Raw genomic sequence first — 12,185 nt, 5'->3', positions numbered from 1 at the left:
TAGCATCGTGAAGATCTCATTTGTTGTGAACATCCCATGGTCATCAAGTATCCATTTGATTTCTGTAACTGCTTAAACCCTTGCAGCATTGGATCATTAAGGCTAATTGGAGCTGCTACAGTTTAGATCATTAAGGCAAATTGGAGAAAAACTGCAAAAGGAGACAAAACGAAATGGCAGAGCAGAAGATAGCGAAAACCAAGTGAAAAAAATAAATCCTCCAATCAACCATTTAAATCCTCGCAGCATATTTTTTTTTCCAAAAGTTTAGGATCTCACTGACCTCGAGGGGTTAATTTTCTTTCCATTTCCACCACCTCATTTTATAAGCAACTTGGACTTTAGCAACAAGTAAAATTTTTAATATAATCTATAATTTATTTCTGTTTGAATAGTATAAGCAATGGCCCTAATTAGTTAGATATACAGTCTTATGATCATATAGTGATCAGATTTAGAGCTATCCCCAATAATTGATAATAAGAAACCTCAAGCAGAAAGAACTGCACATCCAAAAGCAAATTCTTGGTTAGCTACATAACTAGAGGGCACGCCCAAAGTAGAAATGAGTATGATTTTTGGATTCCAAATTACATGATTTTTATTAACCGTAATGCCTCTAGTCTCTCTCTCATTATTACCAATTTTTAATCCTTAGAGCCAAGCAATCCAACAATAAAGAGAAAGTTTATTGGATAAACTTTTAATGCAAAATAATTTCGACCATTGCACCTGAGGAAGATCACCAAAAAGAGCTTTTTTGGCTTTTGAAAAAACGAGAATCTTCCACATTCCGCAATTTTTTATCATTAATATCAACATGCAAATATGGTATACCTTATTTCCCAATTTGGACGATAGAGTTGAGTTTAATATCAACATGCAAATTAAACAATCTACGACTATTAACTCCCAAATTTCCTCAAAAGAACAATCATTAATCCTCAAGCCATTGAAAAGAGAGATAAGAGAACTGTCCTCAATAGTAAAGGAGAACCAATGATGCATAGAAGTGGCGTTAAGCTTTAGCTCTTTCCAGCTGAAGGAGACCTAAACCCTAAAACTTTGTTGTAGACCCCATAGGAATCTCTACAATGAATGTAGAATAGATTACCAGTGTTGAGAAGTGTCTCCAAATGACTTTCACAAATGATATTAGTAGTGGATATAGAAGAGAGACCCGTACCCCGTTGTCCTTAAGGTAAAGTGATTTAATCCTCTCTCGCCTTTTACTGAATATTATTTGCATGTATAATTTTCTAATGAAAAGAGATGGGAACAACATATTTCCAATACACATAAATTTACTATTTTTTTTTTAATAATTATAGACATGGTATTATTTAAATATGTGAAGGTAAGGATGGGCAACATAATATTAAAAATTAAATGTGCGCTCTTCAATATTCTGAAATAATTCACCTTAACGTAAGGCCAAATTTGAATGTTTTTCCTTTTTTTAAATATAATTATAAGTTTATCTATAACACGTTGAGATCTCATGATTAAAATTATTAAGATTTAACGATCATAATTAAATCTTGTTTAATTTTTCATGAGTTAATTTTTAATTTGTCTTAATTTGATTTTAATTATTTTTTTTAACAAACTTCATATTAATTTGTTTTTCAAAAATAGAATTCAATTTAATCGATCAAGGCATACCTCTAATTAGGAGTTAGGTGTTACCATTTTATTTTATTTTTTTTTTGATAAAAAACTTAAAATTTATTGTGGAATTAAGAATAATTGTAGCCAGCTGTTGATTTTGAGATTGTGACAAGCATATTTGTTTGGTAATAAATAATTATGAATCTCTTCTTCATGTCGTCATATTAAATTGACCAGGGAAAGGCCAAATGGATAAACAGTATATGATCAATGTATGTGTATATATATCATATTTGACGCAAATTTCTAATAAATTAAAGGGATTTTTACGTACATTCCATTTTATACTATCCTATTTACATATCTAACACTTAAAAATTTTAATATTATAAACATATCACCTTATATTATTTTAATATCAAATATGACACTCATATTTCCTTCCTATCACTTATATATTTTATTTTTATCACTCATATTTGATATGAAATTGAACTATGGTGGTATGTAAATGGAATTGAATTATGATGATATGTATATGAAATTGAACTATGGTGATATGTATGTAATATTAGAATTTCAAGTGTTAAATATGTTAATAGAATAGTATATGATAATATGTATCTAAATTTACCTAAATTAAATTATGACTAAGGACTATATAAAAAAGAAAAAGAAGAAAAAGCCAGCAAATAACAAGTCAACGGAAAGAAAAGAAATATAAGTAATTAGGAAGCCAAGAAGATGATGACTACATCCCCTCATTCTTCAGAAAATCAAAACGAGGGAGGAGAGGGCAGAATGCATACCTTCAAGTTACAGAGAAAAGCCAGTCCAGCAGTAACTGGCTCGGCTGCCAGTGGAAAAGCTCTAGCCTCCTGCAAGACTCACTCTCACAGCACAAGGCACCGCCTTCATGCCTATGCCGGGCTACGAGCGGCTCTCGCAGTCCATGAGGTTCTTCTCAGAGGAACCGAGGCAACCGAAGCTGGTGCAGCGGCTGCAGAAGGGAGGCTGGGTCAGAAAAGTTATGGGCCATGTGTTCTTCCTCCACAAGGTCGATGGCGACCGTGGCGTAAGGAAGGAGGAGGAGAAGGAGAGGAAGAAGAAGAGGTCTTCATGGCTTCCAGATCCTGAAAGAAGGTGGCCTCTGCAGGGTTGGTAGATAGGTTTTTAAGCAAAAATGCTTCAAAGATTTCGATCAGAATATTGATTTCAACCACCGTGCTGTGTTCCCATTTGTTATGGAAAGTGAAAAGAAAACAATAGCATAAATAGCATGGAGAACAACTAGATTGTTGTAAGATTTAGAGCTATCCCCAATAATTGATAATAAGAAGCCTCAAGCAGAAAGAACCGTACATCCACAAGTAAATTCTTGGTTAACTGCAGAACTAGAGGGCACGCCCAAAGAAGAAATGAGTATGATTTTTGGATTCCAAATTACATGATTTTTATTAACCGTAATGCCTCTAGCCTCTCTCATTATTACCAGTTTTTAATCCTTCGAAGCAAGCAATCCAACAATAAAGAGAGCTTAATGGATAAACTTTTAAAGCAAAATACTTTCGACCATTGCACCTGAGGAAGATCACTAAAAAAGAGCTTTTTGCCTTTTTAGAATAGATAAAGAGAAAGCTTAATGGATAAACTTTGTTGTAGACCCCATAGGAATCTCTACAATGAATGTAGAATAGATTACCAGTGTTGAGAAGTCTCCAAATGACTTTCACAAATGATATAGAAGAGAGACCCGTACCCCGTTGTCCTTAAGGTAAAGTGATTTAATCCTCTCTCTCTCTATATATATATATATAAAGTTGATATATTATATCAATAAATTATAATATCACAAAAATATATAATGATGCTATCAATGAATCACTATATGATTTCTTATAATATATGTTCAGTAGGCCACAATGTATGCGTGAAAATATATTTATTTTGTATATTTTAGCAATTTTTTTTTTTGTTTTTGTTTCTTTTTTTTGTTATTGATTATGGGCTGTTTGATTCGATGTTTTTGAAGGGCATATAAAATGAATACGATTACTTCTATTGCAGCTGAAGTCTTCAAAACCCTATTTGGCAGTAACGAAGAATATATACATATGGAAGAAAATTAGAAAATGATAAAATAAAAATATAGAAACAACATTTATGCGATTTAATTAAATTTCTTCTGTAAAAAATTTGGAGTACAAAAAAGATCATATCTTTAGTCATAAATCAATAAATAGAGAAATGAAATCTCATAATCTTGAAGCAACTTTTTTTCTTTTTTTTTTTTAGAAAGAAACAAGAATAGAAGACGATTTTCTCACCAAATTTGTGAAGGAAATGAACCACTTTCGGAAATTTAAAATTCAGATAAATTAATTTGTTTATATATCGAAATAGACGTTTGAAAAGAAAATAACAAAAACAGAACTGTCTCCATATGGTGCCTTTTACTGAATATTATTTGCATGTATAATTTTCTAATGAAAAGAGATGGGAACAACATATTTCCAATACACATAAATTTACTATTTTTTTTTAATAATTATAGACATGGTATTATTTAAATATGTGAAGGTAAGGATGGGCAACATAATATAAAAAATTAAATGTGCGCTCTTCAATATTCTGAAATAATTCACCTTAACGTAAGGCCAAATTTGAATGTTTTCCCTTTTTTTTAAATATAATTATAAGTTTATCTATAACATGTTGAGATCTCATGATTAAAATTATTAAGATTTAACGATCATAATTAAATCTTGTTTTTGCTTTGAATTTCGATCAGAATATTGATTTCAACCACCGTGCTGTGTTCCCATTTGTTATGGAAAGTGAAAAGAAAACAATAGCATAAATAGCATGGAGAACAACTAGATTGTTGTAAGAGTAGCCGAAGAAGAGAGAGAGCCTGAGTTTGTTGTAGTCACATTATAAGTTCATTTCAAATGCTTTTTCTTACGATATTTTCTTAGAGGGGAAAAATAATAATGAGCCAATGACATTCTCAATCACTAACTACAGATTTTCTGCTAATAATTCTCCTAAAACTCCAGCTCCTTATTGCTAATTCTCGTCAAGTAGATACCGAGCTCTGCAAAGGAAATTAAGTCTAAATGTTTTTTTTTTTTGAAGAAATTTTTTGAAGTAGTAGCGGCCAAACAAATTTATGCAGATTGGGAAACTTTAGGACGCACAACAGAGCTTTGTACAAAGAGCCTACAAAGGAAAATCATATATAAAAATCCAAAGGAGAAGGGTGATCATGCAAATATAAACAAACAGGATCTGTTTAGATGACCTCATATGAAAGATTTTGCCTAACTCATAGAATCATCAAGCTGATGCCTATTTGCTCTCCTGAACCAGGTTGTGAAAGCAAGGGTGAGGTGCGGGCAATTGTCAACATTACGAGTGAAGCAGAGGCATTCTTGCAGTAGATTTTGAGCATCAGAAATAGGCAGGGTAGATATGATTTGCAAAAATGTTTCTTCCAGATCCTGATAAACTTCTGATGGTGCCCCATAAACAATCTCCCGGCAAACATTTAGCACAGGTAACCAATGCTTCACAAGCTCCATTCTTACCTGTTAAAAAACAGAAAGGTTCACAAAAAAGAAATTCTTCTCGCCAGATGCAAAATACAAGTCATTAAAGCTTCATTTGAGACAACTTTTTTAGTGCTTTTTAAAGTAGCTTTTAGTTAAAAAAAAAAATTAACTAAAAAATTTTATATTAAAAAACTGTTTTAAAAGAAAAAAATAAAGCTGTCACAGACAAAATCTAAGTTTGCAAAACTCTATACAATTACAAGTCAGTCTAATATCCACAAGCATAAAAATGCACATAAAAATGTCTGATAAGTGGAACAACTGTCAGCAGGCAACAAGAATAACATGTTCACAGCTTAGTTCTCTACATTTCTCTCCTTAAAACAGCAAATCCAATCCCTTTACTAACTGTCATATCTTTCGGGTAATCTTCAAATTGGTAATTCATGTATTAACAAATAATTAAAAAATACTTAGAATTAAAAAAAAAATGCAAGCTCCAACGATCCACGTGTTTTCCCTTCATACATACCCTTTGCAATCAAGGTTTGTAGATAAAGCATGAGCAAACTATGCCCCTTCAACGGCATATTAACTTTCAAGAAATAGTTCAAACTTCAGTTCAAAACTGAAAATCTAAAAGAGAATAAAGTCATCAGTGCGGTGGAATTAAACTCATGCTTGTACAAGTATACAACCTGCTTAGAAATCTTTGACTCTTTCGCTTGATCGAGGATTCAACTCCTAAAAGTAGAAGGGAAAACACAAATAACTAAAACTTTATCAATAATAAAGTATATTGTGTTGTACAAGCCAATGATCCCATAAAAATCACAATGAATGTCGCTAGTGATGATCTCGACAAAATCGTGCATCAATAGAAAGTCACAAAGCATGTCTCAATAGAAAAGCACAATACAAGCATAAAGTAGCTACAAATTTCACACATAAATTACAAGAACCCTGTTGCAAGAAAAAAAAAAAAAGGCAATCGATCTCGCACTCACAAAAAATGGCTTCCAATTCCTGCGGGGTCACAAAAAAAAACTAAAGACTCGCAAATTGAGGACAAACGAACAGAGGAAAATAAAGCACGAAGTTGAAAATCATAGAAATGCTAGATCGAATGAAATAGTCACAAATAGGTGCAGCCACAAGTTTTGCATTTAAGAGAGGTCGCATACTGTCGTTAGATAAAAATCACAACAATCGCAATTCTCAATATACACGTCCATCCAAGCAAGAGTAAAAATAACCAATGCCAAAGAAGGATAATAACAACAATCATAGATATAACATATCGATTCCACCAATTCTACTCAGCTTGGAAAATTCAGGCACCCACAAAATATACAGTTGAAAATTTTCAAATGAATATGAGCACAGCTCTAGAATTCCCTGTAGAAATATCCATGATTAAAAAAAGCAAGAACCAAAAAATAAAATCAATGACAATTTAAATTATTTGTTGGGATAATTAAGCTATATACTTTATCATGGGCAAAATTTTTGTTCGATTGATTTATCAATTTCAACATATCAAATTTGCTAGGCTTTAAAATTTGGAGTAGATTCAAATTCTAATTTAAGTTTGTGTTCATACAAGCTTAAGCAATTTGTGTCCCTCATCAGTTGCTGACAATCTTCATCAGCAGGTAAATACTATTTGAAATCATCTTAAGAGTTGAAATAGGTGAGTGTGGCCAAAGGCAACAAGTTTTGGAGGTTCAGCAACGGACATCTAGTCTAGTAAAGAAAAAGGGGCTAGATTTTGGCATCTCAGTAAGCCTCATTGACAGTTGGTTATAAACATAAGAAGGGAAGCAAGGAATAAAAAATTATTATGTAATATTTATCGCAAAATGAGACTTGATTTTGCAGCAAGTAAAGTACGAAATTGAAGGGAGTAGAAGGGGGAGGATAAGGAAAAGAGAGAGTAAACAAAAGGGATTGAAAGATTTTTATTACATCTGATTTTGAAATAGTGAAAAACATTAACAATTTGTGTAGTCTAAAATAGTGAAAACCACTAATACTTTGTGTGGCCTTCAGATCTTTTCATTGTACTTGATTGTGAAATAATGAAAATTGCTAACACTGACAATTGGCTATGAAGATAAGAAGGGGAATAGAAAGTTATTGCATTATATCTATGGTGAGATGAGCACTAATTTTACTGTGAGTAAAATATAAAATGGAAGAGACTAGAGAAGGGAGAAGAGGGAAAAGCGAGAGTGAACAAAAGGGAATGAGATATTCTCATTGTACATGATTATGAAATAATGAAAACCACTGACACTTTGTTGTGATCATGGAGGTAAGCTAGCTTGGCAGCAATACCTAAATATGGTGTTATTGTATGTTGCTCAATGTTATTTGGAATCATTTGTGTCTCAACATATTCTATTAGGATAGGCACTTCCGCATAAAAAAAAATATATTTTTCTTAAGAATTGGCATTAAAGCCTAATAAAAAAATTCAATTGAAAGTTTAAGATCAATAAGTAATAACTTGAAGAGTTTTGAGCTTCGGAAGATCAAGATACATGATACTTTGTTCAAGTAAGGACTTGTGAAAGCACTTACACAGCATGCAAACATGCCTAAGACAAAGAGTGAAGATGACACATCAAACATGAATGATAAAAATCTCTCAACAACCCTACTGTGTTTAGAGAATGATATCTTATGGAAATCTTAAAGAAAATAACTGTGAAACAGTGAAAGGATTATAACTCAAGTTTGAGCTTTTTAACATCACCAAAAGCCTTCTCAATAAACTTTATCAAAGTAGAAAATATAATTGTTAAAAATGCATGAAAATATATCCATTAAATTACATAATAATGAGCATAATTCCATAGAAAGAGATTAATAAAACATGATATGGTGGTTGATGATGAAAATAAAAATTTATTACTACTCTCTCATAAGCACTTTCATAAAACCATATTGTATGTAAGAGATACAATCAATTTATAGGATGTTATGAATTTACTTGTTTTTTTAAATTTGATTGTTGAAGATAAAAAATACGCTAAGAGATTGTTGGTTAGAAGTAGATATTTTTGACATAAAATTTACTTTTAATCATGGTAGAAGTAAGTCTCATGATAAATACAAGGGTGTAGCCTGCTTCAAGTTTGAGCTTTTTAAAATCACCAAAAGCCTTTTCAATAAAATTTATCAAAATAGAAAATATAATTGCTAAAAATGCATGAAAATATATCCATTAAATTACATAATAATAAGCATAATTCCATAGAAAGTGATTTAATAAAAATTGATATTGTGGCTGATGATGAAAATAAAAATTTATTACTACTCTCTCATAAGCACTTTCATAATGCAATATTGAATGTAAGAGATACAATCAATTTATAGAATGATATGAATTTACTTTTTTTTTTTTTTCTAAATTTGAGGGTATTGAAGAAAAAAAAATCGGTTAAGAGATTGCTGGTTAGATGTAGATATTTTTTTAGATAGAATTTACTGTTAATCTGTTAGGTCGGCTCAGGAGGGGCCGATTAAATCAGTCCAACCTAGATCGGTTCAAGTCTACAGCCGCCGGCCTAGGGGGGCGAAACCAAGGGAGAGGGGCAGCTGCCTTAGTGGGCCCAAGCAATTAATGTAATAGGTGTTTAGGAGGAAAATTTGAATGAAGGGGCTGTTTAGGGATTTTGTATTTCTTCTTTTACTTTAATTAGTGGCTAATGACTAGAATTAGATTTTCATCTTGAATTTGAAAAGGAATTTGAGATCTAAGGTTGGTTTTCTTGGGCTCTAGGCTTAGCTAGAAAATTGGAGAGTTATTTCATCCTCTCGAATAGAAGAAACATGTATCTTTTGCTGTTTTCCTGCATCTACTAGTAGAATCCTTCTTTTTCTATCAGTTTTCTACTGTTTTCCCCAATAAACCTGTTGTCCACTGCTGTTTTTTTTTTCCTGCTGTAAACAGCAATTTTGCTCCCTGTTTTCACCAATTGTAGTTAGGGTTGCTTGCGAGCTCAAGTATTTCCCTTAGGGTTACTTGCGAACTCAAATATATCCTATTATAATCATGGTGTCTCGTGATAAATATGAGGGTGTAGCCTGCTTCTATTGCCGCCGCCCTACTAAGGAATTGTTTTTCACTTATAAGCCATAAGCTTATGACTATGAATATATGGGAAATAATAAAGCGTCCAAGACAATTAAGTTTTGGCAGTTTCAAATGAAATATTCATGGAATCATGATGGTGTGACTAAAGGGCATCTCCAACCGAAAATTTCATTTTTCACGGCAAAGTAATGCAAAACTCCAAAATGGAGCGGTGATGCTCCAATCGAACGCCATTTTAAGTGTTTTTGAGAAGGTAACGATCGCTTTCCCTTTCGCACGTTTTTCCGATTGAGAGCAAAAAATGGCGTGAGTGAACAGTGCGACGCCAATATTATATTGGCGTCGCACTGTTCACCTGCGATTAAATGGCGAAAATTTTAGAGTTCGGTTGGAGCGACGAACCGACGGAATGACTCCATACACTCGTTTAGCGTTCGGTTGGAGATGACCTAAGAATGATAAGAGTAAGGTTCTGAAAAAAAAAACCTGTCGAGGAGCCAAAATTGATCCTGCTGCTATTGCATTGGCCAGTCGGCTGGTACATCTCAGAACCAAGGCCGGCAAGCCCGGTGCAATATTTCTCCATGTATCTTCCCGGAAAGTCTTTTGCAAGTCAGCCGTAAGCGCTGACTGATCGCTCCACTCCTTGGCCGCCGTATCCGCAACATTAAGCTCAAGCATCCTGTCCACAAGCCATAAGAGGTTCCTCACATTAACCTTGGCGGTGTGTATCTTCAGGCGCTGAATCGCCTCGGTCTCATCGTTATCCCCAGCCACCCTGAAGTCAGGACTAGCGTATTCTCCAAGCAACTCCTTCACCGTCCCCAAACTCTCCAGAAAAGCTCGATCAAGCACTCTCTTCACCGAATCACGCGACGAATAGTCCCTCAAAAGCTTCGCCATGAAGGCCTTTAACGAGGCCCACCCCGGATTGCTGTGTATCACTTTGAGAATCAAGCCGTAAAGCATCTCCTCTGATATATTCTTCCCATCCCCGGCCGTCGTGGCTGCGGGGAAAACCCTAGCAAGGAGATTCTCCGACTCCTCTTCCCGTAGGAAGGGGATCAAACTGAGAACCCCTTCTTCCTCTTCCTCCGTCCACGGAACGGCCTCGATGAAACGCACGCAGGCACGGACGCAATCATCGAATAAAAGCTCCAGCGCGACGGGTAGCATTTCAAGCGCAGCGGAGACGGAGATAATCGAGCAGGGAAAATCGGAGGTGTAAAGGAGCTGGAGGACGGCGACGTGAGCGTCGAATGGACGGCGGCAGTTGCCGGGGCTTGGCATCTTGAGAGTGAGGCGGATGAGACCAGATGAAGAAGAGTCGACGGGGATGGAAGGATCTGGTCGAAGCCATCGGTCTGAGAGGCGAGCAGCGAAGTATCGGGAGCGGCATATAATAGAGGAGTGGAGGTGAAGATCGAGGGAGGGTAAGGAGGCCGGATCGGAGGTGGATGAAGGATCTCCAACGGAGAAATCCGGTGATCCCCCAAGCTGGAGACGAAGGAGGACGTCGGCGGTGGTGGAATCATTAAAGCCGCCAGGTATTATGCTGGTGGTGAGGCGGCGGAGGGAAAGCGCTGGCAACGGGGCTGGATCTTCGGATTTGGGTTCCCCACACCCTGTGTCAGTATAGGAGGAGAGGCGGCCGCTGCTCCCCACACGCTGCCTTTTCTTAGTCGATGACATCTCTCGATTTCGATCACTCCTCAGAAAGGCAAAGTATAAGCACAAATCAGTTATATATAAAATTTTGTTGTCATCAGAACTCATCAGTTCCGATTAGACGGAATTAGTCATTTGGGTCTTACCCTGGGATTCGAAAAGGATTTTTTTTTTTTTTGATCGGGTTTTTTTTTTTTTTTTTTTTTTTTTTGACGTTTAGGCCATTTAAGGCAAACTCACACACACAACGCATACACATAGACTCGAACACTGAACCTCTTAGTTAGAAGCCTAAGTCCTCAACCAATAGGCCAAGGAGAGTTGTGTGTTATTCATTCCTTGTCACTCTCGAAAGGAGCTTAATGACATGATTAATTCTCGGCTGATCTAGAAGAGGCACTTAATCCTAAAATTTTCTGACCCGTACTTGATTGTTAGTAATTTAAGTATTTATCTTTTTGAAGAAAAATATAATTTAGAAAAATCTAATGTTACAATGAAGTATTTAATTAATTAGTAGGGAACCATTTTACTTATTGTTGCGTTCTAGAGTATTCGCGGCGGTAGAGAAATATATAGTTTATCGTCTTAGCATTGTACGAAGATCCAGCACACAATCAGATAAGAGAGAGTGTAGTATTCATAAGAGACACCAGAGTTTTTTTACGTGGAAACCCCTAAAAAGGGGGGAAACCCACGGGGCTTGGCCCAGTTTGAAAGAATCCACTAGTATTTGCAATCGATTACAAATGAGACTCTTCTTAGGGAGAAGACCTTGTCTTGATGGTACAAATGTACATCATATATATCGCATTACATGTTGGGTGTTACAATAATCAACATAGACATGTTTGTTTGGTTGGAAGAGCCATAGTCCGCACAAAACAGGGGTCCGAAAGACTGTAGTATACAGGAGACTGGGGTCTGAAAGAATGTTGTCTGATGATGAAGGCCTGAATGACCATAGTAGGCAACAGAGGTCGGAATGACCGTAGTCAGCAAGAGACCGGGGTCTAAAAGACCGTTGTCTGGTGATGGAGATTGGAATGACCATAGTAGGTGACAGAGGTCGGAAGGATCATAGTTGGCAGGAAACTGGGGTCAAAAAGACTATTGTTGATAGGAGACCGGAGTCAGAAAGACCGTAGTAGTAGGGCGATATAGGTCGGAAGGACCATAGTAGGCGACGAAGGTCAGAAGGACTGTAGTCGACAGGAGACCGGAGTCAGAAAGACCGTTGTCTGGTG

General features: G+C 35.5%; 1 protein-coding gene across 2 annotated transcripts; it reads right to left on the bottom strand.

Moving 5' to 3' along the window:
• Nucleotides 1-4,530: 4,530 nt before the first annotated feature.
• Nucleotides 4,531-10,986, bottom strand: LOC110112500 (BTB/POZ domain-containing protein At1g63850). 2 transcript variants are annotated; one of them, XM_020844750.2, is made up of 3 exons: nucleotides 9,757-10,986; nucleotides 4,916-5,201; nucleotides 4,531-4,833 (listed from the first exon to the last, which is right to left on the bottom strand). In XM_020844750.2, exons 1-2 carry the CDS (start codon nucleotides 10,960-10,962, stop codon nucleotides 4,935-4,937), a joined length of 1,473 nt encoding a protein of 490 aa, XP_020700409.1. In that variant the 5' UTR covers nucleotides 10,963-10,986; the 3' UTR covers nucleotides 4,531-4,833; nucleotides 4,916-4,934. The 2 variants fall into 2 exon arrangements, with proteins under 2 accessions (XP_020700409.1, XP_020700408.1); XM_020844749.2 differs by having other exon boundaries at nucleotides 4,556-5,201.
• Nucleotides 10,987-12,185: the final 1,199 nt, after the last annotated feature.

This window comes from Dendrobium catenatum, unplaced genomic scaffold, assembly GCF_001605985.2.
Source record: "Dendrobium catenatum unplaced genomic scaffold, ASM160598v2 fragScaff_scaffold_1611, whole genome shotgun sequence".
NCBI lineage: Eukaryota > Viridiplantae > Streptophyta > Magnoliopsida > Asparagales > Orchidaceae > Dendrobium > Dendrobium catenatum.
Note: the sequence above shows the minus strand (reverse complement) of the source record. Positions and strands in the feature narration are given on the sequence as shown.

What these genes read in the sequence shown, in the direction of transcription:
- LOC110112500 (XM_020844750.2), bottom strand. Translation starts at nt 10,962, where the DNA reads ATGTCATCGACTAAGAAAAGGCAGCGTGTGGGGAGCAGCGGCCGCCTC. An exon ending in CAATTTTGGCTCCTCGACAG is followed by an intron (nt 5,202 to 9,756) that starts GTTTTTTTTTTC and finishes GTTTTTTAACAG; the next exon opens with GTAAGAATGGAGCTTGTGAA.